Below are 27,803 nucleotides of genomic sequence, written 5' to 3'. Positions count from 1 at the left end.
CATTAGGTAGCGTTGGGTAGTTTTGTGTAGCATTGGGTAGTGTTGGGTAGCGTTGGGTAGCATTGGGTAGTTTTGTGTAGCATTGGGTAGTGTTGGGTAGCATTGGGTAGTGTTGGGTAGCGTTGGGTAGCGTTGGGTAGTTTTGTGTAGCATTGGGTAGTGTTGGGTAGCATTGGGTAGTTTTGTGTAGCATTGGGTAGTGTTGGGTAGCATTGGGTAGCGTTGGGTAGTTTTGTGTAGCATTGGGTAGCATTTGACTGTGACATGTTTCTATCCTTCACGTCTTTTTAAACGTTATATCAAATATAAGGTATTCCTTTGCTTTTACCCGACATGACAGAACAGTGAGGTTCGAGCAGAAACAACATGTGAGCTTTTATCAGAATTTCCATTTATTTACATATTTCACAATGTGGACTAGTTTATTAAATATGAAAGGCCCAGCACTGATGGGGGGAGGGGGGGCAGATAGAACTCAGGGTTATACTATTTAATGCAGTATTCCTGTTGCATAGACGTCATCATCACAATGACTTCTCCAGTGCTGCGTCTTCCCAGCCTGAAGCCGACGGAGACCTAATCGCTGCAAGGGATGCTGGGACATTTCTAAAAGTGTATCCAGTGGGAGACCAGCTGACATTCTGGTCTCAGAGGGGTCAAGAACAACCCACCCCATCAGCTGGACAGCACATGTTCATTTACAGGACGACATCATCACAAGTCAGGACCAGAGGCTGACATGACATCTGTAGAAAAGGAAAAATGGGTACTGGCTATCAACTGGATTATCCTGACAAAAGGTCCAATAGGGTCCGCTGATATTTTACGTCTTCATTGTGCCGTCCTTCAATTAATCCATGTATACTAAGGCATGATTACGAGACATCAAGCCTTTACTATAATGTGTTTATGAAATAATGTCTCATAATTACAATTAGATAAAAATGACGTGGTAGAAGTGATAAAATTGTTGGCTTTATGTGAACTTATTGTTGAGATTCAGTGATTCATGTCTTCATTATAATAGATTTGAGACAATAATCACGTAATCACATACTAAACAATCCAAAGTCCCAATAATAAAAAAATGAAACAAAGATCTTTTTAAAATAATGACTGTTAGGGTTTCATTCCTCGCACCTCCACCTGGTCAAAAATGCAAGAGCAGCTATTCCTCCTTTAACGTGTAAAAGGATTAACTACACATCTGACTACATCAAAATCTGGTTTTCTTTGACGGTAATTTCTTTATTTTTTCATTTATTTAAATTTGCAAACAAGGGTTTAGTTCAACATCCCACTACTGAATTCTACAGAGACAAGTGAGTTTAAATTTGGGAACCTGAGGGCAGCTGGCTAAAGGTCATGCTTTTGTAGATGGAACACATTATGATTGACTGGAATCAGAAAGTCACATCCAAGATAACAAAAGGAGATTCCAAAGACATTTAAAGAATTTCTCTACTAAATAAAGACAAATTAATTAATTACAATTTAATCTTTTTTTTTTAAGTTTCATTTTTCGTAATAAATACATTTCATAAAGAATCACGTAAACATTAAATAAATCCAATAACATAAGAAAAAGAAAAATGTTTATCTGCTTTTATATAGCCAAATATCTGTATGCAAGAACACATATTTAAATTTAAGAAGATATATTTAAATTAAATAAAATGAAAAAGTAAAAAATTTTAAAAATTGATATTTATTCTAATATTTTTTATACTAAGACATATCTGTCAAGCTTAGAGAAACGTGAGCAAAAATGTTCGTCTCATATTTCATATAGACATGAATGCTGTAGACAGCCAATCATAATGTGTTCCATCAGACTGTTGTCTCTCTTCTCTTCTTCCATAAAGGCTCTGAATAACTTTGGCTCTTGTGTTTCTAGAGGCGTCATATTTTAACTGCAATTTCAATTTGTGTCATTTTTATGCACGTCTGATTTCTTTCATAGTGAAATAAAGATCTGATTGCTGCTAAGCAGGCCGAACCAGGGAGCACTAATTCAAACAACATAAAGTGTAAATAAAGAAGCTATCATTTAATACTGAGTCCATGTTGCAGTGAAATGGTGGATATCAAACAATTCTGTGTCATCCTTCACTTTACTTTGTGACTTGAATTGTTCAAATCCTATCCAGTCTATCATTACGTCATGAATCACATCCATTCTTCTCCGTTCTGGCTCTAGTTGACGGAACAGTCGTCTCTCTTCTTCCTCTTCTTCACCTGAACGTCCCAGCTGCCTCCTTCCTGTCCCGTCTGCGTCAGGGTCCGTCTCCCCTGCAGACTTTACTTCTTGTCAGTGTTCTGAAATAGTTGTTCGTAGGGTGGAGGCGGGTGGTTGCAGTAGGAGGGAGGTGGAGGATAGGATCCCAGCATCATGTGTGCAGGTCCAGGCTGTGGTGGGTAAACTGGCTGCGTCATGGTAACCGCTGGGTCCCCGCCCGTCATCCCGTTGACCCCGAAGCCCTGCATACTTCCTGGCTGTTGGGAAACTGGAGACAAGAAGAGTTTCCATTCAGTTCACGCTGTTTCTTTTCTGCACATTCTTCTCCTACAGTATAAAGTCTATCTTCATCCACCCAAACATCAGGAGTCTCTCTATGGTCCACCATCTGTCACTGGATGGACTAGGTGTGACCATCAAGGCCAGCAGAAGAACTCAAAACACTAAATAGCATTTGACCTCATCGGCATTTCACAATACTTGAACTTTGGCCGTTGTACCTCTAGCGTAAATGGCACAGACGGCAGTGACTTGTCATTTTCGCTGTTGGGTGATCCCTGCAGGAAATCCTGATGGTGTATTTTTATTTCAACCACCTCCAGTGGGGAGGATGGTCCTGACGTTTAAAAGACATTTTAAAGGGGAATAAACAGGCTTTCCAACAATACAAGATTTATTTCAAATATTCTTTGTCATAACAAAGAAACAATCTACCGAAACACACATTTACTTACTTTTTGTGTTATTTGATATTATATATGTGTTAAATAAGTCCCGTTGCAGCCATCTGTTCTATGCTGAGACTCAAGGACATCTCCTCCATCCGAGGACATGAACACCGCATCTCCCTCCACTCTTATCAACACTGTGGCCCCCGCAGGTGGAGCTGCATGGCTGCATGTTTAGAGATAAACCCACACTGTAGCAGAATTAACTGAACTTACATACAACATTTACTGAGCGATAAGGAGCAACTCAATGGGGATAGATGCTGAACCAACATCACTGATGAAGTTTTCAATGAAGACATGGACATGTGGACATGTCTCCACCTGGATGCATCTTATTCACTCACTTTTCTGCTTGACTGACAGAATGCTATTAATTTAAGAGCTAGAATCATATCTGCTGCCCTCATTTACCCCTGACCTCAAGATCTAAATGAAAATAATGATTGCACTCAACAGGATGAAGTAAATTCCCGAAGTAAACGGATGAAATTGTCATTGAATTTCATCTGGTTTGATCAAAAGCATTGGGATCAGAAGTATTTCTCTTTGGTTTTGGTTTTCACCACCAGAAGGACCCTTAATGCTGACAACAGTGACCGCAGTAGGACAGACTCACACCTAATGGTACAAGCATTACAGTAAGGGATGGACACTCATTTTAAGGCACTAGAAGACATAAAACCCCATGTCGTGTCTAAAGCCGTCTGGTAGCCCCAGATCAAACACTGACCGAGGTCTTTCAATGCATCGTGTTTCACACCTGTCCCTCGGTGAACCCCCCATACCTGGTGTGCTGACAGGGTGTCGGGCGAAGGAGACGTTAAAAGCTGGCTCGTCTCTCAGAGGGGAAGGATACATCCTTCTGCGGATGAAGAAACCTGCTCCACAGCAGAAGAATACCCCCATCATCAGCAGCACCCTGTGTGAAAAACAAGCATCTCATTGTCCACTTCCACAGTCACCTGTTCCAGCAGAGCCAATGGTGGAATAGAAAAACAAATAGTATACCAAATATAAAAAATGCATCAAATATACTGGCTACTGAGTGTGAGAGTGGAACAGAGTCAGACGGTAACTCACCAGAAGTACCATAGTCTCTGGATGGACAGGGCTCTGACACAGCAGCGGGTCCCACAGCAGTCCTCATAGGAGCGACATCTGGACAAGAGCAACAGGAAGGCGCTCAACAAATATCACTTCTGATGCTCTACAAACGGGGGAGGGACATCTTCAAGCTCCTAGCCTAGCCTAGCCTATTCCATAACCCTGGAGGGTTGTTGGGGCACCACAGACCGCCCACGGGTGTCAACATGTGGTGTGTCTTGGGCAATTGAACCTGGCGACGCCCATCCCTCAGTGTTTTATTGTCTTTCAGGTGGTTGTTTCGGTTTGGTTTAGTTGACCTGCCTACACATCAGGTAGCATGTGAATAATATTCTGATGACTCACTGAAAAGCATTCCAGAGCCACTAAGCTATGGAAGGCTAGGTCTACTTAGCTTGTTGGGTGGACCCACACATGGGTGAATGTTGTGGCTCTTGGACACACACACACACACACACACACACACACACACACACACACACACACACACACACACACACACACACACACACACACACACACACACACACACACACACACACACACACACACACACACACACACACAGACACACACACACACACACACATATAATTTAATATAACATCTTACAAATGATTATGATCTTACAGTAGGAGCTTAATGGTTTCCTGTCCTATTGTGGAGCCGTTTTGATGTTGTGTTTGATGGAACAGAGACATTCCTCCACTACAAGCCTCAGGGCGTCAGACATGTGTGCTGTAATATATATCAAGTTTTCTGCATGGTAAACAAAACTGAAAAAGTTCTGAGTTAAATGGCAGCGCCAGCAGCTTGGGAGCCAAATATTCACTGAGGACCAACAGAAGCAGACGGTGATTGATCAGATTATGGAAAGCAGCAGGAATCTGCATTAAAACACTGGAATGAGTGTGTGTGTGTGTGTGTGTGTGTGTGTGTGTGTGTGTGTGTGTGTGTGTGTGTGTGTGTGTGTGTCTGTGTCTGTGTCTGTGTGTGTGATCGATGAATGTTGATAACCAGCATGGCAGTGCATATGCTACTCCCAGTTCTATACAGTATTTCAACATGAGCCTGTCATTTCAATGTTATATTTCCTTTTCTGTTTGTACACAACAAACAAACAAACAAACAGACAAACAAACAAACAGACAAACAAACAAACACAGTCACATTAACTCCACCCAGCTTCATTGGCTGAAGCTTTTAACAATCCCATTTGACTTTGGTAAATGATCATGCTGGTTTTGGAGCTTCATTTCTCGTGATGCTTTTAGCTACACCGCAGGCTACAGGAGGGACCAGCCACGTGTTTTAAGAAGAGCACTGTGGTACGTACATGAAGTAGATGGGGTATCTGCCCTCCAAGTACCAGCAGTACTTCTTGGCTTCCACACACTGAAACAGAGAAAGATTGAAGTTTTCATGAAAAATACAAACTGCCTTTTTAGATTGGCCAGAACGCAGCGCAACAGTAACGTCCTTAGCCCTACTGAAGAATACACTATGGACACCTACACTCTTCCAGGGTGGGATAGTTGGATACCTAAATTATTTAAATGAGAACATTAGGTTGAAAGTTGTAATTATTATTAACAATAATAATAATAATAAAAAAGAGCCATCCATCCATCATCTACCGCTTACCCGGGCCAGGTCACAGGGGCAACAGTCTCAGGAGGGATGCCCATACTTCCCTCACCCAAGACACCTCCTCCAGGTCCTCCGGGGGGAGCCCGAGGCGATCCCAGGCCAGCCGAGAGACATAGTCCCTCCAGCGTGTCCTAGGTCTTCCTCCCCAGGGAGGTGTCCAGGAGGCATCCGGAATAGATGCCCGAGCCACCTCAGCTGGCTCCGCTCAAGGCGGAGAAGCAGCGGCTCTACTCCGAGCTCCTCCCTGGTGACTGAACTCCTCACCCTATCTATAAGGGTGCACCCCCCCCCACTCTATGGTGGAAACTCATTTCAGCCGCTTGTATCCAGGATCTTGTCCTTTCGGTCATGACCCAAAGCTCATGACCATAGGTGAGAGTAGGAACGAAGATTGACGGGTAAATCCAGAGCAAAGGGCCCCAGACCCCCCATACTCCCAAAGCACTCCCCACAGGATACCACGAGGGACACAATCGAGGGACACCCCCGGTGCTTTGCCTCCGAGGAGTTTATTTAAAAAATAGAGCTTTTCTTGAAAAAATGAAATAAAAGTATACCTTCTCCCTTGGAGAATAACAGTTCACATCAATTGTGTTTGTGTGTTCTGCATGTATTGGCGAGACTGAGATGGGGGTGTGAGAGCGAGAGTGAGAGTGTGAGCAGGAGATTGTTGTCAGTTCTTGTTTGTTACTTTGTTAAGGACGCAAAATAAAGAACGTTCAAGGAATATCATGTGCGTCATCTTCGCCAACCATTACAAGCAAGTCCATCAGAGTGTGGGAAAAGGTAATACAGATATAAGGTGGTTTAATATCAGTATATCTCCAATGTCTGCAGATAAAGAAGAAAATCTTAAGGAGCATTCCGAAGCTTCAGCCAACCTTACCTCCACCTAATTTACAGCTAGCTGAATTCACCAAATTCATTATAAAGCTGCCCCCAAAACTTAAGAAAAATCTCTCAAAGATATATAGTCTACTCTCACAAACTGACTCTATACATCTACCAATCGCAAAATGGGAAAAAGATTTAACTTTATCTTTAGACTACAACTCTTGTACCCCGATTTGTGGAAATACATTTAACATGACAAAAAACATCAACTTACAACTAATTCAATTTAAGATACTTTATAGAGCACATGTAATGCAAAATAAATTATATAAAATGTGCTTTCCTAAATCAGATATATGTACCCAATGCACACAGAACACAGACAACATTTTCATTTTCACTCGTCCATCAGTTTTGGGTACCAGTTACTCAGACACTGTCCTCTATGTTGGCCTTACCTCACGCTCAATTACAGCCCACACTTGTAGCTCTTACCATTGTCAAGAAAAGAAAGATAAAAGAGCCCTAAACATCAACCCATTGGCTGAATCTCCTCATTGATCACATTTCTTTTGAGAAAATATCTGCTACTCAAAAAAACAAAGAAATGACATCTTTTACAGAAAAATGGTCTCCATTTATTAGATCTTTAAATATAAATTGGGCGTCAGTGACTCAGCGGTAGAGCGGGCAGTAGAGTGGTTCGTCCTATGATTCAAGATCGGCGGCTCGATTCCCCCTCCCGCTCAAAAACACCCGGAGCGTGAGCTGACTGTGGGAGGTGTCAGTTCACCTCCAGAGCACTGCCGAGGCGCCCTTGAGCAAGGTGCCATCCCCTTTACAAATTGCTCATGAGGGGCACGCCATGAAGGAGCTGCCCGCCACTCTACCTCCCCTCGCATGCCTACAGGCCCCTTTGTGTGTATAGATTGTATTGTGTGTGAGAAGGTCGCTGACTGTTGGTTTGAATTAATCCAACAAGAAAGGATTTCATTTAATAGAAGCTTGACATAGTGGTCTATCTTCCATTCGGCAACAACCACGTGCTGCTATGGTGAATCTCGCTGCTCACTTATTGTTCTTTAATGTCAAAGACCTATACTGTTCTTTAATGTCAACTATAACTTTATTGTTCTTTGATGTCAAATAAGTTCTTTATTGTCCTTCGATGTTATAAAGAACTTTTTTCTCTTTAATGTTGGGAAGCTTTATAACAACTGAAGTCAATCAGAACTTAGTTCCACTTCAGTCAAGCAGACACAGCTAGAAAGATGGCTTCACAAAAAAACTGGAGCAACGGGGAATGTGATGAGACTTCCTGTTTGAAGGAACTGGCCAACAATCTCTTCATACAATTCCTCAAGAAGAAGTTATCAGATGAAACGGTGACTATCCATGACACGATGGATCCTGAGAGAATCATGCTTGAATGTCAGCAGGATAAGCTCATGGATGTCTTAAATAAGGATACCAATTTCAAAAACGAGAAAGAGATGCTGCTGGAAGAGATCAGTGATGCCAAATCACAGCTGAATAGTGCCGCTCCGAAAAATCCAAAGGTACCTTTCAGCGAGACATCTGAGCAACAGGACGACGTCACCGGCCTTAAAGACAAGCTGAAGAAGCTGGAGCGTGAGAACTCTGAACTTCAACTGGACATTGACTCAATGATTCTGGAGATGAGTGCCCAGACAATGGTGCTAAACGAGGTTGGACAACAGGATGAGGCTCTGCGTATGGAGGTCAAGCTTCTGAAGAACGTTATTAAGAAGATGGCGGAGGAGGAAGAACAGATGGAACAGGCCTTGACTTCCCACCTGGACGAGACAAAGAAATCCATGGGCCTCCGAGTGATTCAGGAACTCTTATTTTATTTTATCTTTTATGTTTCATTTTTTATTTTATTTTGCAGAGGTCAGATTGAGCTCTAGTTGTGGTTGTGGTGTCCTCTAGAGTCTCCCAACGCACTCATGCATTTTACAACACATACAAGAACCCATTATAACATTGTAACATGTAATATTAAACACATATAATGAACAACAAGAGTGTGTGTGCATGAGAGGAAGGGAGTGTGTGTGTATGTGTATATATGCATGCTCGTGTGTGTACGTGTGAGTGCATGTCATGTTCATGGTTGTTGATTGAATGTTATTGATGGGTTGAAGTTATGTTGTTTCTTAAATTATTGTTTCATTGAAGTACAAGAGTCACAGAGATAATAAAATTATAAAGAAATACACTAAAAAAATCTTTAATTTCCGTTTTATGAGGGTAATTTTCCTGGCAACAGCTCGCACAACCAACAGGGTTGTATTGTTAAACTGGTTCAATCTGGTTTGAGTGTTGTCTCCAAGCAGGCAAAGATGCAGAGGTCGATATGCAGCAGCCAAAAAAAGTAGAAAGCGGTCCTGTGATCCTCTCCTCAAAATGTCTAATGGGGGTGCAATGCCAGAGTACCTGAATATAGACTTAATGGACAATTAAGTGGGGACAGAAGTCTGTGGAACAATCCATGAAAAATAATGTGTGTCCTGTGAGATAAGTCCTGTGGATAATTTTCCACTGTATAAGTTGTAGGTTGGTATTTTCTTTCATGGTAAAGAAGTTTTGGGGAGACCTGGGTCCAGAACTTGGCATCGGTAGAGATCGAAGGGTCTGATTCCTATTTGACAGAAAACTAGGTGAAGGTCAAATTTCAACTTTTGTACACACAGGAACCGGCTAAGATAGAAAGACGAGGGAAAGGGCCAGTGTAAGACCATAGATCAAGGCTAATACTTTGATCTACCTATGCACTAGGTTTGATCTATGGTCCAAGTTGGTACATAGCTTTGACCTACCCTGAAAGGTCAAGGCTATGCACTTGTCAGGTACTATCAGGGTACCCTGACCTACCCTGGAAGTAGGTCAGGGTACGTAGCGGGATGTTGCAATCAGACTGCCTTGGTTCTTGTTGTTTTTTGATGTCAAAGTAACTTTTTTCTTTGATGTCAAAATAATCATTGTTCTTTGATGTTATAAAGAACTTTAATGTCGGGCAGCTTTATAACAATGAAGTCAATGAGAAGAGATACAGCTAGAAAGATGTCTTCACAAAAGAACTGGAGCAACAGGGAATTTGAAGAGACTTCCTGTTTGAAGGAACTGGCCAACAATCTCTTCACAAAACTCCTCAGGGAGAAGCTGTCAGATGAAACGGTGACTATCCATGACACGATGGATCCTGGGAGAATCATGCTCGAATGTCAGCAGGATACGCTCATGGATGTCTTAAATAAGGATACCAATTTCAAAAATGAGAAAGAGATGCTGCTGGAAGAAATTGGAGAGCTTAAATCACAGCTGAATTGTGCCACTCCGAAAAATGCAAAGGTAACCTTCATCGAGACATCTGAGCAACAGGACAACGCTGGTCTTAAAGACAAGCTGAAGAAGCTGGAGCGTGAGAACTCTGAACTTCAACTGGACATTGACTCAATGATTCTGGATATCAGTGCCCAGACAATGGTGCTAAAAGAGGTTGGACAAGAGAATGAGGCTCTGCAGAGGCAGGTCAACTTCCTGGAGAACGCTATGATGAAGATGGAAAAGGAGCAACAGGAGATAGAACTGACCTTGACTTCCCAGCTGGTGGAGACAAAAAATTTCATGGGCCTCCGAGTGATTCAGGAACTTTTACTTGTTTTAATTTTTTCTTTTGCTTTTTTGTTCTTTTTGGGTGGAGGTGGGGAGTCAGATTAAGCTACAGTTGCAGTCATGCTGTCCTTTGGAGTCTCCTCCCGCACACATGTATCTTTTGGCTTTGGTTTTTAAAAAAATTGCAACAAAGGTGAACAACAGGGACAGCCTAAAAGGGCTGTGTGGGGCATGTGTGTCTTTGTCTGTGAGAGCGTGAGTGTGATAGTTGATTCATATTATTGGCGGGTTGACTGATATTGTGTGGCCCACCAGAGGGGAGGGCAGGAGAAAAAAAGTTGTTTTTTAAATTATTTAATTGATGTGAAAGAAATGATGATTTGTTTTAAAGAAATAGTTTAAAAATTGTCTTTGATTTCTCATTCATGAAGATAGTTTTCTTTGCAAACAGCTCGCACAACCAACAGGGTTGTATTGTTAAACTTGTTCAGTTTGGTCCAAGTGTTGTCTCCAAACAGGCAAAGACATGTAAAGGTTGAAATGCAGCAGCGAAAGAAAGTCCAAAGCAGTCCTGTGATCCTCTCCCCAAAATGCTTAACAGGGGTGCAATGCCAGAGTACCTGTATATAGATGTTATGGGCAGTTTTGAGAGCAGTGGGGGCAGATGTCCTCTATCTATTGATAGAAAAATAATGTGTATCTTGTGAGATGAGTCCTGTGGATAATCTTGAATTGTATAAATTGTAGGTTGGTATTTTTGCAGACCTGGCATGAGTAGAGATTGAAAGGTCTGATTCCTACTAGGCAGATGACATACTGGTACTCATACTGGAGTCTGTCTATCAATATCTAATGGATGTTAGTAACTTTTAGAAGATGGCATCTTGCTTTGTTCTGACTAAATTGCAGTGAGTTCTAAATCGGGTGTGACACTGACTGGATGTCATTGGCGATTTACTCTGCAGGTATAATAAGAGGCGTTTGTTGGAGATGTCAAATTTCTGGACCAAGTCTGCAATTGTGGAGAATCATCCCACCATCAAGACGTAGATGTAATGCCTTTGTCTTTTCAAATGAAGAAATTGGGTTCTCATTGTAAGTGAAATCTGGGTTTCTCCAAATTGGAGTGAGTTTTGAGGCTGCAGGAGACGAGCTGATGGTAGGAGCCTTGAAACAAGGGTGTTTTTTGATTGTTAGAGTTGGGAAGGGCAGGTCTGAAATGTGGAGGTCATTGCAAATTGTTTGTTCTAAGCCTACCCAGGTAACGTCAGATTGGTTATGTTAGGTCCATCTGTGCACATATTAAAGATAACATACCAGACTGTACAGGGCGAAATTTGGTGTAGTGTGCCCCAAATGAGCAACCTGTAAGGGGGGACAGCACCTTGCTCAAGGGTGCCTCATATGAACACAAATGTTCTCAGATGTTGTTCATAAATTTAATTTTGAGTTATTATTTATTAAATTTCAATCTATAATCTCCATTTGAGGTCATTTAAATGTTATTACTACTCTAAATACTAAAGAACTTTTGCCTAAGACTGACCAGAAACAACTGGTTATGAAAACAACACATCCATCCATCCATCCATCCATCCATCCATCCATCCACCTCCGCTTATCCGGGGTTGGGTCGTGGGGGCAGCAGCCTAAGCAGGGAAGCCCAGACTTCCCTCTCCCTAGCCACCTCGTCCAGCTCCTCCAGGAGAATCCCAAGGCGTTCCCAGGCCAGCCGGGAGACAGTCTCTCCAGCGTGTCCTGGGTCGTCCCCGGGGTCTCCTCCCGGTAGGACGTGCCCGGAACACCCCACCAGGGAGGCGTCCAGGAGGCATCCTGACCAGATGCCCGAGCCACCTCATCTGGCTACTCGATGCGGAGGAGCAGCGGCTCGACTCTGAGTCCCTCCCGGATGACCGAACCTCTCACCCTATCTCTAAGGGAGAGCCCGGACACCCTGCGGAGGAAACTCATTTCGGCCGCTTGTATCCGGGATCTCGTTCTTTGGGTCACGACCCACAGCTCGTGACCATAGGTGAGGGCAGGAACGTAGATCGACCGGCAAATCGAGAGCTTTGCCTTTCGGCTCAGCTCCTTCTTCACCACGACGGACCGATACAGAGTCCGCATCACTGCAGACGCTGCACCGATCCGCCTGTCAATCTCCCGTTCCATCGTACCCTCACTCGTGAACGAGACCCCGAGATACTTGAACTCCTCCACTTGGGGCTGGATCTCATCCCCAACCCGGAGAGGGCACACCACCCTCTTCCGACTGAGGACCATGGTCTCAGATTTGGAGGTGCTGATTCTCATCCCAACCGCCTCACACTCGGCTGCGAACCACTCCAGTGAGAGTTGGAGATCACGGCTTGATGAAGCCAACAGCACCACGTCGTCTGCAAAAAGCAGAGACGCAATACTGAGGCCACCAAACCGGACACCCTCAACGCATTGGCTGCGCCTAGAAATTATGTCCATAAAAGTTATGAACAGAATCGGTGACAAAGGGCAGCCTTGGCGGAGTCCAACCCTCACTGGAAACGAATCCGACTTACTGCTGGCAATGCGGACCAAACTCTGACATAGTACAGGGACCGAACAGCCCTTATCGAGGGGTCTGGTACCCCATACTCCCGAAACACCTCACACAGAACCACCCGAGGAACACGGTCGAACGCCTTCTCCAAGTCCACAAAACACATGTAGACTGGTTGGGCAAACTCCCATGCCCCCTCAAGGACCCTGCGGAGGATGTAGAGCTGGTCCACTGTTCCACGGCCAGGACGAAAACCACACTGCTCCTCCTGAATCCGAGATTCGACTGCCACCGAAGAGCTTTTTAACCACCTTGGTGACCTCAACCCGAGATGGGAGAGCCCGCCTCAGAGAACCCAGACTCTGCTTCCTCATGGGAAGGCATGTCGCCGGAATTGAGGAAGTCTTCGAAGAATTCTCCCCACCATATCACAACGTCCCGAGTTGAGGTCAGCAGCGCCCCATCCTCACTATATACAGTGTGGATGCTGCACTGCTTCCCCCTCCTGAGACGTCTGATGGTGGAGCAGAATTTCTTCGAAGCCGTCTGGAAGTCGTCCTCCAAGGCCTCACCGAACTCCTCCCATGCCCGAGTTTTTGCCTCAGCAACCACCAAAGCTGCATTCCGCTTGGCCAGCCGGTACCCATCAGCTGCTTCAGGAGTCCCACAGGCCAAAAAGGCCTGATAGGACTCCTTCTTCAGCCTGACGGCATCCCTTACCGCTGATGTCCACCAACGGGTTCTGGGGTTCCCACCACGACAGGCACCGACCACCTTACAGCCGCAGCTGCGGTCGGCCGCCTCGACAATGGAGGCGCGGAACATGGTCCACTCAGACTCAATGTCCCCCGCCTCCCCCGGAACGTGAGTGAAGTTCTGCCGGAGGTGGGAGTTGAAACTCCTGACAGGGGATTCTGCCACGCGTTCCCAGCAGACCCTCACAATACGTTTGGGTCTGCCAGGTCGGACCGGCATCTTCCCCCACCATCGGGGGGACCATAATAAATAAAATCATGTAACTTCAGCATCTGTACCTCTGCAGAATGAATTTTCTCCTGGGGAGTGTAGAGTTTTAAACCATTGAGCTTTTCCACCACACTGGCCTCCCCCGGGAAGTTTTTTAGAAAATGGGGTTGTTTTCCTGCATTCTGAGGGCAAAATCTTCTGTTCAGTTTACCTCCAAAAACCCACTAAAGCCAACAGCTGAAGCTGAACTCTCTTTATTTCTGTCCTACTTTATGCAGGAATGAATGTGAGATTCAACCATTGAAAACTTCATTCACTCTGTGAAGATAGTCATAGAAAATATTACTCAGTGTTTAATGGTAGTTTTACTGGTTATCCCTGCCGGTCAGAGGGAAACTCTACTATAAAACACTGGATTCTTTTCATCGATCGTCCTCGCCAATTCGCGGGTTCAGCTTGTAAAATAACAATATTTTTGTTTGTCATTGGACGAGAGGAGGTCATGACCCGAGTGCATATTTAATGATCGGGAGCGTTCGGGTCACTTCGGCTATTTCCGTTGTCATGCGGAAATAACGGCGCTATTTCCGCTAGCGCCACTCGCTAGCAGCAGTAGCGGCGCTGGCGCCGCTCGCTAGCAGAAGTAGCGGCGTTAGCGCTGCTCGCTAGCGGAACTAGCGAGAGCGCCGCTAGCGAGCGGCAGTAGCGGCACTAGCGCCGCTATCGAGCGGCAGTAGCGCCGCTAGCAAGCGGCAGTAGTGGCGCTAGCGCTGCTCGCTAGCGCCGGAAATAGCGAGTGCCGCTAGCGAGCGAAAAAGTTGTAAGTTTTAGCCTTTTTTCCGTAAAAATAAGAACGCCACTGTGGCTACACAGTCTAAAAACATTGTAGCCAATCTGGAATTTACTTCGCCTATGGCGAAGTGGCGAATGGCTAGCGCAAGACCAGGATGTGACTGACGCGCTGATACACTTCCTCGTCATCAAATGTCCAACACGCCCCTTTGTGTTTGATTACTGATTTCCATTAGTTTCTCAGTTAACTCGACCAATAGTTAACATCAGTTCATGCTTCCGGGCTGAAACTGAACCCAAAAATATGGGGCAAAGCAGCCCCGACTCTGGTGCCCGAGTCGGCCTTTAATGAACTGTTTTGGAAATGATTTTCTTCTGTGAAAATGAATCCTGCTCGGGGGAGCCACTTTGAGGATTTCCTGCTAAATCATTCCGCCATGTAACAAATGGGTATGGGATGGGATGAGACAGAGAAGGAAGAGTATGAAGGGGCGGACTGGGGTGGAGAACAGACTTGGAGCTAAGTGAGGATAATATCACTGCAGGGACATGCACTGCCCCAGGGTGGCAGGCAGCATACGCAGCATCACCTCCCATTGATGGAGAAAACGTGCCGCTGCTGGATGTGGTTATGAAACTGATATGATGTTCAATCACACTGCACGGATGTTCAGTGACCTCCGCAGCTCATGATAATAAAGGCAATGCTCTGGCATAAACAGAGAAGACGGAGCAGATGGTACGAAATGTCCACAAGACCTCGTCTCACTTGAGGGGAAAGCGGAGACAACAGTTTTTTAGGACACTATTCACATTTAATGTCGCCTCCATGACGTCTTCTTTGGGTTAGGGTTGGTGGCAGGAAAAAGTTAAATATACGAACTAAAAATACATACATATTTATATATACATAGTGTCTGTTAGTGTAGTGTATGTCTTGTGGTATGTCCTGAGATGTCAGTGTTTCTTTTTCTCCTGGTGTTTATCCAGTATTATTTGTTATGTAATGCCTGAGCAGTGGATATGTACAATTTCCTCTGGGATTACTAAAGTATCTATCTATCTATCTATCTATCTATCTATCTATCTATCTATCTATCTATCTATCTATCTATCTATCTATCTATCTATCTATCTATCTATCTATCTATCTATCTATCTATCTATCTATCTATCTATCTATCTATCTATCTATCTATCTATCTATCTATCTATCTATCTATCGTACCTCAGACATCTGATGTTTTATTTGATGCTTTATTTGCATGGTGATATTAGTTAATCTCTCTGATAATGTCTCGAGCATGACGCGTTCATTCAGCAGCCTTACATACACCATCCACGTGTATAATAGGTTTGTCCACACAAAGATCAGATTCCAACTTCCTCTAAATATTTACACTGTCAATTTGGGAGTAAGAACTACTCTATCAACAATAAGTAAAACTCAGACTTGTATTAACTACAGCATGTAGATGAGGGTGAACACTTTCAGTTCAAACAAGGGAGTCGGAGCCTGCAGCATCCCACGACTTATCCTGACCTGCTTTAAGGGTAGGTCAGGGTAGATCAAAGCACTAGCTTTGATCTATGGTCTTACTCACACTGGCCTTCTCCCTTGTCTTTCTATCTATCCAGTTCCTGAGTGTACAAAAGTTAAAATTTGACAGATAGTTTTCTAGTTTTCTCAAGGTCAAGGTCATCATCTCATTTCCATCCCGTCTCCTGCCTGAGTCATGTGCTTTTAGTTTCATCCTTCTATCTGCAACGGTTGCAAAGATATTTGGTGGACATACAAACGAACGAACACACAAACACTGACAATCACAATCCATCACCGCTTTGAAGCGGGATGTAATTACACAGTTCATCTTTGTGACTGTGAAAATTAAGAATTCAAGCTCATGATTCAAGCTTCATGTTTTCTTCCAGCCGACTGGATGCGACGACACCCGGCCTCGTCTCTGTGATCCGTGTGGACAGAGGAGATGCAGGGTGGCATGCCAAGTCGAGCCGTCCTGTGGCTCACAACACGGCAACACAATAGGTTATTTGTCAGGCTTCTGGGGGAGGATGGGGCCACACTGTGGCACCAGGGCAGAGAGGAAATGGCAGGAGCACACACACACAGGGACAGACACAAACAGGGAAAGATGGCAAGAGAGATGTTAGCATGGTGGAGCCAACCACATCCCACCCCCAACGAAACACCCTCTGGTGTCGCCCACTCTAAACCACACAGGAAATCTTCCTGCGGGTAGTTTCTGTGTTTCAGAACAATAACGTAGTTCTTTATCTCTCGTCTTTGTCATTTATCTTCATGCTGAACACCAAGTATGGCCATGTTGGTGTTGGTGTAAGCACAGAATGGTGTTGGAAAGCCATGAGATGAAGGTATCTGTCTTCTGAAAACACATGTGTCAAACTCAAGGCCCGGGGGCCAAATGTGGCCCTCCACATCATTTTATGTAGCCCGTGAGAGCAAAATAATTCAGAGTGTCAGAAGTGTGCTTCAACCAAAAAATACATTTCCCGAAATGCAGTAATGAAGCCCATTTTAACTGTCAAACACGTATCGAACAAAGTTAATGTCCTTACTTATTTTTCTTTATTCTCTTGGATAGTTTGATCATTGATTGATGGAGTGATGTTGGTTTCATAACCTGAAAAATTAAAAAGATTTATCTTTTAGTCTGTTTAACTGTAATGTTTGTAACTTGAATAAGTAATACATTCAGAGTTATTTCACATTAAGGAGTACTTATATTTATTTTACATTACATCGAGTTACATCTAGTTACATTTGGCCCTTTGAGGACAGCCATGATGCTGATGTGGCCCTCAGTGAAAATGAGTTTGACACCCCTGCCTTAAAAAATGGATCCTCCTCATGGAGGCATGATTTCCTTCTGTTTGATGGACTGTCTGCTAATGCTATGTGAGGTTAGAAGGTGTCTGGTTTCAGAGGGCAGAGACGCTCTCATTTGTAGAAGCAGTACTTTCAGCTAAGTCCTTAGCATGCTAACAAACAGGACATGCCAATATGGAACTTCACTGAATGCAGTGATCAACACAATAACTAGCTGGAATGAATTAGGATATCAAGTACATAAAGTATACATATATATAATTTGAAATTTGACTTCTGCATTAAACCCTTCCTGCTGACTGAGGTTGTGTTCAGGCTGCAGCACAAATAAACTGAGAAATTGAAAAACGCTACACTTAGGGGAAATAAAGCAACCAATCACATCACCTCATGATTAGAAATGCAGGTCACTAGTTTGATATTCATTCATTCATTTATTTTCTACACCCGCTTCATCCCCAGCAGGACAGGAGGAATATCGAGTAATTATGGGGAAGACATCACAAGATAGGATCGGTTTTTGGACCAAAACAGTGATAACAGCCATCTGACAAACGTGTTTTTGATTAAAGGCATTACTTCAGCAAAGGTACTGGAAACAAGACCCAGAACAGTGCTCCTGGCTGGCCCCTTCTATTCCGTGGAAGTGGAAGGGTAGTGGTCATCCAGCCCTCCACACGACCCTTCACACTAAATGTTTTCAGGTGCAGACTCAAAACAGAGGTGTATAAGACAGTGGTAGAAAACCTCTGAATGTTTTGGGAACATGGTAATGTCAGGTTCAACAGGTAAGCGTAAATTTTTAAAAAATGCACAAATATGGTGTACATTTACAGATAACCACACAAAAATGTATCTAATTCCTTGGAATTTCTGGTTAATGTTGATTCAAATGAATGCCTAATAGGATCATTGCAACACAGACAGAAAAAAATGCTATTTACATGTTTTAACCTGCTGTTCTCTGTAAAAGTGTATATTTGGTTTCATGTGGTTTGTGTTACTTTTGCCTATTCTTGTTCTTGTTACTAGTTGGTAATAGTAGCAGCAAATAGCTAGTGCAGAACTAGAAGACTTACCTGAGCACACATAGAACTGGGGTTGGACACTTGTAGCACTAAGATGAGATATTAATGACTGGAGTTTAAATGTCTGTACCCCCAGTCTGGCAGAACTAAAGACGAATGTCTCCAAACCCTGAACAGACGTCCATCTGCTTCAGGTATTGGTTCAACAAAGAGGGACCCGTGTGACTAGGAGGCCTCTTTAAGCATTCAGTAATAGTACATGCAAAGAAACAGACCAAAAAGTGCAACGTTCATATGTGATAGGACATGTTTAGAATTCAAATAACGTACCAGATAAAATATAAAGCCTTACTTTCCTGTTTTTCTTCGTGACTATTAATCATTAGTTTGCAGTCAATTGTTACCCTGTTCCCAGCACTCTGCCAGCAGTGCTCATCATCCAGCTCAGTTCATTGTGTTTCTCCAATTAGAGCACAGTGAAGGTTCCCACAACAAAGCAAAGTGTCCCTCTGCTCTCAAAGGACAAAAATGACCCTTACGCAACCAAATATCTACCCCGCTTTCAAAGCAGCAGACGGATTGTGGCTGGAGGATACCGAGGGAGGACGAACAGTTCAAAATGTTCTACACCACATATTAAGGCTTCAGAGGCTCATTTTGATCAGGATGCATTGGATGTGGCTCTAGAGCTCAGGTCAATACTAATACTCCTCTGTACCGTACACACCTGACACCTTTAAACACTGTCAAGAGTTTTCTGGTGGAACATGATGCTGGATCATGACATTCTACTTTTTGTTCCTCCTAACAGGGATGAACACCAAGTCTTAATTCTTCAATAACAAGCCCCCTGTCATCCTTTTAAAGGTTTTTTCAGATACATTTCACCTCTTTCATTGTTGTATTTGATCCCTTCCAGTAGTTCACTCCACTTCTCCTTTCCTTCCATTTCCCTATTTCAACCTCTCCCTCTTAATCTTAATTGATTTTTGCTGATCTTGCAGATGTCTGCCATTAGCAGGTAGGAGGAGGCCAACAAGCATTATTAGATTGTCAGTGATGGAAACTGTCAGTCAGAGGAAGCAAAAACGTCTACTGGTCAGTCTGTACTGGTGGGTCGTCAGCGCTGCTTAGAGAGCAGCAGGGTAACACTGGTCAAATCTGAATTACAATCAAATCTCCCGGGTGATCTTTTTATCTGTATGATTTATTTACCCCTGTGCAACAACTATTTTTTCCACTCTTCGTCCTTTGTATTTTCGTACATGTATGTACGTACAGGCCCCCTGCACACACACAGGGGTCCCTTATCTATTCTCTGTATGCAAAATGTTTCTGCAGCGGCCACTGACTTTTTGCATTTAGATGTTAAATTCTACTCTTTAAGTGATACGGCAAAAGAAATACAACCAGAATTCTGTTATGTTTGACAATACAGTCAAAAATAGCTAAAAAATAAAAGTTCATGACATCATGAAGTGGTGAGAGGGCCAGGTCAGGGGATCAAACTACCACAGGTGACTTCCTGTTATTTAACAACACTGCATGAACGCGTCCTTTATTTATCTCTTGTAGAGCTTCAACACAATCGGTTTTGGGACATGTGGTTCTGAGACCAGGACATTGTTAGTCTCTCTGAGGCTGAGCACACATCATTTATGGAATTACATTTGTATATCCAGTTAAGTCAGGTACCACGGACCATTAAATCATAGCAACTAACCACCAAACAGACCTCCATCAGGGATTGGTGTCACCAATTTGCTGCAGAATTATTATATACAGCAGTGCACCACCAGCACTCTTTACAGTGGACGTGAGGAGCTGCTGACCTTGACTGGGGATATGGTTGGGAGGTGGAACCATACTTCAAGGATCTCCTCAATATGTCTACTATGTCTTCCATGGAGAAAGTGGACTCAGCAATCACCCAAGCTGCTGTCACCAAGATAGTTCCAGGCTCCTTGTGGCAGGGTACCAGGAGAACCACAGGCATGCAGGGATTGCATTGATGCATCTCTGTAAAATCGCATGGCTTTCGGAGGAACCTCTGGATTGGCAGACTGGGTGATGGACCCCCTTTTTCAGGAAAGACCGGAGGGCATGCTCCAACTATAGGGGGATCGAGGTCCTCAGCCTCCTGTGGAGATTCTATACCAGGGTACTGGAAAAAAAGATTAGACCTTTGGGCACTGAACACTGGACCAGCTCTACACTCTCCTTCGGGTGCTTGAGAGCTCGTGAGAGTTTCCCGAACCAGTCCACATGTGTCTCCTGGATCTGGAAAAAACATTTGATTGTGCCACTCACAGTATCTTGTGGGGAGTGCTGTGGGGTCTTGGGCTCTATGCTAAGACCTGTATGATGGAAGCTGAAGCCTGGTTGGCAATGTGAGCAATAGGTCTGACCTGTTCCAGGTCAGACTTAAGCAGGACTTCCCTTTATATAAATCATAATCTTTATGGTCAGAATTTCTAGGTGCAGCTAGGGGCCAGAAGGGTCCATTTTCAGGACCAAATGATTTAATCTCTGCTCCTCACAGATGGGTTAAAGCTAAAAATAATTTTGATATTAATTTGAAGTCACTTTACCCTAGTTTTGACATCTTCAAAGTTCCAGCAGCTACTTAGTACTTTCTGTATCAATTATGCAAACAGAAGCCGAACCCAGCTTTAAGTGGATAAAACACATGCAGGAAATTACAGATGGAACCTCCACACAGAACTCTTAGAACTCTACAATACAATCAATGACAGTCGATCTACCCCGTGAAACAGGAACAGAAGAGTGTCTGACAAACAGGTCTGGCATCAATAACATGTAACAGCAGTAACATGGGCTGTTTTTTTTACCTTTGAGATAATTACAAAACTGGGACACAGAGCACACATTCAAAGTGAGTTTGCAGCGCTTATGCTGACAGCCATAAGCCAGACTCTTAGTGTATAAGGAGGCACTAATGGCAGTCAATTATCCTGAAAGCCCTCATCATCATCGAGCTCCTGGTAGACGGTTCTGGTGTGTGTAACCAGAGATTTAAATTCATTTCACAATCACTGTGCTAACTTTCATAACACAACACTAGAAACCCTTCACGTAAGTGACAAGGGTGGAGGGTCAACAGAAAAAAAACATTTATCGTTCCTGTTCGGAATATTTTGTGTACATACTGTAAGAACTGAAACTGTGGTGAAATGAAGGCATGATGTCAGTTAGACAGAGAGGTCTTACACAGGGGTCACATAGGGGTCAGCTAAGTGGAAACCTCAGCTACTGAAGAAGAAAACCATCACAGAAAGCTGTGACCCCTGACAATGAGAAAATCTCCATTGTAGCAGCTCCAAGACACCCTTCAGTATTTAGGGTACGAGAATAATTTAGTCGTATAAAATATCAAATACCCTGGGTCAGCTTTAATTAATGGTTTACACGGACTGAGTCATGTCAGTTTTCTTTTTCATTTATCAGTATCCCCAAAGATTCCTACAAAACATCTTTTATAAACTGACGTATTCCAATTAATCTTTTCTCAGATCACACACACTAGTGTTCAATCGATCAATCAATTAATCAATCAAGTTTTATTTGCAAAGCCCCAAGTCACAAATGTCACTTTGCCTATGAGGGCGTGTCAGACCCTCAGAACTCTGAACCACGTGAGGAGAAACGATAAAATTGTGAGAAGTGAACAAAAAAAGAAGAAACGTCAATGAGAACCAGAAGAATCCGCCTCCCTCGGCCACGCCTTCCTAAACCTAACCCTAAATTAGATTTTTGAGGAATGGGAGCGTGTCGTATAAAATTGAAATCCTGATTCCTACAAAGTCCTAAAATTATTCTAAAGGTAACAGTTATGAAAACAGACAAGAAACGTGAGAAACCTGAATCTGCTTCTACAAACCTCAATAGAACTAGAACAGAGACAGGATGCTAAAGACAATAGCCAGATTAGCCTTCAATAACACATTGTGTTCAAATACAGTCAACCCTCGGTTTTTGAACATAATCCGTTCCAGAGGGCTGTTTGAAAAACAAGTTGTTCGAAATCCTAAACTATTTTTCTCATTATAATTAATGTAAATAATTTTAATCCGTTCCAAGTCTAAAAAACAACTTTTTCTAAGGTTTTTTTTACTATTTTACACCATAAACTGCACTGTTTACTGTTTACCACAAATAAAAAGGGGTAGAAATAGACATTGTGTTTTATTTTAATAAAAGATATCCTATCGAACTTTGAACACGAAAGCGCTACGGAGGAAGCATCCTGGGCAGTTTGCTCGGCTCCTGAGTGAGTCGCGTTCAGGTACGCTCAGGTACGTTCAGGTACGCTCCTGAGTGAGTCGTGTTCAGGTACGCTCCTGAGTGAGTCGCGTTCAGGAACGCTCCCGAGTGAGTCGCGTTCAGGTACGCTCCCGAGTGAGTCGCGTTCAGGTACGCTCCTCAGTGAGTCGCGTTCAGGTACGCTCCTGAGTGAGTCGCGTTCAGGTACGCTCCTGAGTGAGTCGCGTTCAGGTACGCTCCCGAGTGAGTCGCGTTCAGGTACGCTCCTGAGTGAGTCGCGTTCAGGTACGCTCCCGAGTGAGTCGCGTTCTGGTACGCTCCCGAGTGAGTCGCGTTCAGGTACGCTCCCGAGTGAGTCGCGTTCAGGTACGCTCCTGAGTGAGTCGCGTTCAGGTACGCTCCTGAGTGAGTCGCGTTCAGGTACGCTCCTGAGTGAGTCGCGTTCAGGTACGCTCCTGAGTGAGTTGCGTTCAGGTACGCTCAGGTACGTTCAGGTACGCTTGGCTTCTTTCAGTTTGGTCGAGAGTCGAATTTTGGTCGAGTTCAGAGACGTACAATTCTCGGATTTTCTGGTCGAAAACCGATTTGGTCGAGAACAGAAGCGTTCGAAAACCGAGGTTTGACTGTACATGTTCAGCAATTACCCTTCAGAAGAAAGGTAAATATCATGACAACCTTGTTTCCGTGGCGATCCACCTGAGTTTGAATCTGTCCTTTTCTTTTTATCTGCCTGTTTTATCAGGTGAAATTTTTTTTTGAGGACGAGAAGAATAAATTATAGAAGTTTTATATTTTATATATATTTATATATTTATATATATTTTATATGTTCTTGCTCTGTTGTGCTGCATGAAAAAATCCAGGGGCGGGGTCAGAGGGACAGTGGCCCAAGAAGAAATCTGATTGGCCCAGGGCCAAACATGTGATCTGCTGTAATGGTAGGACTAACCAATCAGCAACAATCATCTGCAGTTATATCTGTCAGTGTCGGTGTGTTTGTCTGTCCGTCCATCAAATATCTTCACAACAGACAGAAAGATGAAACTGAAGCACGTGACTCAGGCAGCAAAGGGGATGGAAATGATGACCTTGACCTTGAGAAAACTAGATCAAGGTCAAATTTAAACTTTTGTACATGTTTTTTCACATATCTCAGGAACCGGATAAGATAGACGACGTTATATTCAGGGAGGCTAGGGGATGAAAATTAGATCACTGGAGTCTGCTGGAGTCTATCCCAGTGAGAGGCGGGGGACACTCCGGACGCATCGCCAGTGCATCACAGGGCCACGCGAGCGGAAATATGTTATTAGAAAATAGACCAAATAAACAGAGAAAGTACAAACAGAGAAAGACAAGAAATACAAAGAAAAAACCTGTGATGGTGAGACCCGGGCTGGGGCCCCCGGGGGCCCCTGCAAGGCTCTCATCCAAAATGGACGTCCTCACTAACAGCTGAGAGGAGTGAAAGAATCATGAAGACAGTTAATAATACATGAAACGCCGGGAGTGTGGAGCCGGGACGGGTGGGATGTGACACACACACACACACACACACACACACACACACACACACACACACACACACACACACACACACACACACACACCTGGACGAGGAACCACCAGAGACAACAAGGACCAGACGACAGGAAGTCCAGTCGGAGGAATCTCTTCTTGTCCCTTTAGTCCAAACAGAAGCTCCTCTGTACCTTCATCACCTCCTCTTCATCACTCATCATCACCTCCTCTTCATCACTCATCATCATCATCTTCATCTTCACCATCATCATCACCATGGAGATTCTCCTGACGTTAACACTTCCTGTGTCTCTGTCCTCAGCGGGATTGACCGGATCACACCTCAGACCTGCCCCGTTAATCCGATTAGGATGATCGGACTGAGGTCTGATGAGGAACCGAACGCGGCCGCAGCGCGCTGACAACAAAGGATCAGCCCCAACCCGCGGTACGCGAAGCCCGGACGCGAACAATGAAGACTCACCTCCACCAGCAGCCAGAGCACCGCGGCTACCGGGGGGCTCCGCATGTCTCCGCCGGGGGGGGGAGAAGCTCCGGTGGGGAGGAGAAGGACGAGGAGGAGGCGATCCGTCACCAGTCCGTCAGCTTCATCACCCGCGGGGCCCGCGGAGACGTCCGGCGGCCGGGGGGGGGGCGGTCGGCTGCTCCGGAGACTAATGGCGCGGTGGGAGGTCACGTTAGCCGGGGATGGCTCTGCTTAGGCCACGCCCCGCTCGACCCCCCCATCCCCGCTCCTCCCTCCCTCCCTCCCCACGAATACATGTACACATGTCTGAGGGACACAGCCGAGTCCACGCGATGTCCACGTGATGTCCACGCGATGTCCACGCGATGTCCACGCGATGTCCACGTGATGTCCACGTGATGTCCACGCGATGTCCACGTGATGTCCACGTGATGTGCACGCGATGTCCACGCGCGAAAAACACAACGAGACGTGAGGACACGAGATCAAAGTCACGATATTACAAAAAGAAAGTAATGAGAAGAGAACCAAGGCATCACACACTGGAACATCCCGCGACACACCCGAATGCAAAATGTTACCCTGATCTACGTACATAGATCAAAGATCAAAGCTAGTGCTCTGACCTACTGTCATAGATCAAAGCACTAGCTTTGATCTATGGTCTCACACTGACCTCCCTCGTCTTTCTAATATCAGAAACGTTTAAATTACTGTAAATAATAAGACAAATAGATCGGGATCTCGATCGCGGATTCCTCAATCCTGATTCGTGGAACGTATTGATCTCAAAGATCGAGTGCTCACTGTACGTAACCGCTTTGAAGCGGGATGTCATCACGTCACGATAACACGTGACCAAATACAGACTACTGTACTATAAAATTCAGTCGTAATAACAGGAATGATGTCATATGCAGTAATCCCTCGCGCAACCGCGTATCAAAATGTGCAGCATCGCTATCCTGCGGATTTTAAGTAGATAGTCACATGATACCGTGTGAGCATTCTATTGGCTGACGGCATCCATCCGTGAGTCTCAGACGTCCGTGAGACACAAAAGTGTTTGAAACAGTCAATCAGAGTGTGGGAGAAGGTAGTACAGATAGAGGGTGGTTTAATATCAGTGTGGGGGGGCTCAGAAACATTTACATTACCCTAAATAATAAGGTAGTTTGTCGCTATATTGTGGAATTGCGTTTTTGCAGGTGGTTCCTGGAACACATTAACCGCGAGGAACGAGGGGTTATTGTGTAAAGAAAAGTGATTGAACAAAGCTACAACATTAATATAATACCCAGTCCACTGGGGTAGTTATTTATTAGAGGGTAAATATCATGGTTATTATTATGACATGTGATCACACATGGGATCAGGAGTCAGGCTGACACAGAGGACATGACGTCTGCAGAAACAGATCAGATCTCAGGATCAATCAGACGGGACTCTGGAGGAGGATTCAGGAGGATCGCTCAAGTGGGCTAGGTTCAGCACCGTGGACAGCCCCTCAGCCCGGTGCATTATGGGATATCAACCAGCAGCACCAGCCTGTAGGAGTGAGCCAACATGTACTGTACCATACCAGCAGATAGATGGATAGATAGATAGATAGATAGATAGATAGATAGATAGATAGATAGATAGATAGATAGATAGATAGATAGATAGATAGATAGATAGATAGATAGATAGATAGATAGATAGATAGATAGATAGATAGATAGATAGATAGATAGATAGATAGATAGATAGATAGATAGATGATCGATCGATCGATCGATCAGCAGAGGGCGAGTGCAGCTCCGGCAGCCTTTTAAAACGGGTTTCCTTTAATTGTGAAAATAAGCACACATTAAAAGAAAATGCATGGGCTGTGTTGGATTCTTGAGGCTTTTTCCCCTTGAAATGATTTGGATGTGAGTCTGTGGAGCATTATGGGATGGAGGGATGATTGGATGTGTCTCTAGTGCTCAGCTGCAGACACTTCTTGTTTGGTGTAGGGACTGTTTTGCATGAGAATTAGCAGGAGTGTTAAAGAAAAGTGTGCTGGAGCGGAGACACGCACACACACACACACACACACACACACACGACACACACACACACACACACACACACACACACACACACACACACACACAGACGGATGAACCCTGATGGGATCAGAGGATGCAGACCTTCTGATTCCTGAAGCAGCTCCGAAGCATCAGCTTCATCCTCAGGTGAACCAACACAGAAAGTCCCACTATTATTTGTTTTTACATGTGAATTCCTTTTTTGCGTGAATCTTTTGGATTTGGTGTCAACGTGTTTCTTTTGTAATTGATTGAACCTGATTTGAAAAACCAAATCAATCTCTCTCTCTCTCTTTCTTTTTCTTTTAAATGTGAAAAGGTTCGATGTTTTCTTTGTTAAGGAAACACTCAGTACTATTGAAAATCCTCTTTACATGAATCTCTTTTGGATTTTGTGACGAGGTTTGTGATGATGAATAAACATGATATTCAAAAATCAAAAATCTATCTCCCTCTCATTCTCTTCCTATTTGCATATTTTTACACTTTAATGATCTTCATCAAACATATCTTAATACTACACAACAATGCATGTACTGTATTATAAAATCCAGATTTTAAATGATGATTCCAGTTCTTAAGGGAACAAAGTGATCCTGACATATCTGGTTCTGGAATTGTCTCCTCTGTTAAATCATGATTTTACTGTGGCTAAATAACATTTTTGGAGAACTGATTTTAATTTCATGAGCCCCACCCAAAGCCTGAGTGCTGGGTCACGAGACAGTAGCAGTCAAATAAAATATTTTTTTTAAAAACCCCACAATTCTACAATCTAAATAAATTCAGCTGGTGAACAACAACGTCACTAAATCCGTCAGTCTGGAAAAGGTTGTAGATCCATTTCTGAGGCTTTGGGACTCCAGGAAATGGTGGTGAGAGACAATCGACAAACAGAACAACTTGAACAGATGCAAAGCTGGCCTATCAAAAATTAAAATAAATAAATGATTCTGGTTAGCATAAACACATTTGTTGTTTGATGACACAGGAGTGGATTAGTGTAAACCAGTACCAATAACAGGGGAATAACCAATACCCATAGAAG

At 43.9% G+C, this 27,803-nt stretch overlaps 1 protein-coding gene across 1 annotated transcript; it reads right to left on the bottom strand.

The window, feature by feature from the left end:
* Positions 1 to 360: 360 nt before the first annotated feature.
* Positions 361 to 24,841, bottom strand: vopp1b (VOPP1 WW domain binding protein b). Its single transcript, XM_068304121.1, has 5 exons — positions 24,678 to 24,841; positions 5,411 to 5,469; positions 4,051 to 4,128; positions 3,756 to 3,889; positions 361 to 2,507 (listed from the first exon to the last, which is right to left on the bottom strand). Exons 1-5 carry the CDS (start codon positions 24,720 to 24,722, stop codon positions 2,302 to 2,304), a joined length of 522 nt encoding a protein of 173 aa, XP_068160222.1. The 5' UTR covers positions 24,723 to 24,841; the 3' UTR covers positions 361 to 2,301.
* Positions 24,842 to 27,803: the final 2,962 nt, after the last annotated feature.

Source organism: Antennarius striatus, chromosome 20 (genome assembly GCF_040054535.1).
Source record: "Antennarius striatus isolate MH-2024 chromosome 20, ASM4005453v1, whole genome shotgun sequence".
Taxonomy (NCBI): Eukaryota; Metazoa; Chordata; class Actinopteri; order Lophiiformes; family Antennariidae; genus Antennarius; species Antennarius striatus.
Note: the sequence above shows the minus strand (reverse complement) of the source record. Positions and strands in the feature narration are given on the sequence as shown.

What these genes read in the sequence shown, in the direction of transcription:
- vopp1b (XM_068304121.1), bottom strand. Translation starts at nt 24,722, where the DNA reads ATGCGGAGCCCCCCGGTAGCCGCGGTGCTCTGGCTGCTGGTGGAG. An exon ending in CAGAGACTATGGTACTTCTG is followed by an intron (nt 3,890 to 4,050) that starts GTGAGTTACCGT and finishes TTTTTCACACAG; the next exon opens with GGTGCTGCTGATGATGGGGG. An exon ending in ACACCCTGTCAGCACACCAG is followed by an intron (nt 2,508 to 3,755) that starts GTATGGGGGGTT and finishes TCTTGTCTCCAG; the next exon opens with TTTCCCAACAGCCAGGAAGT.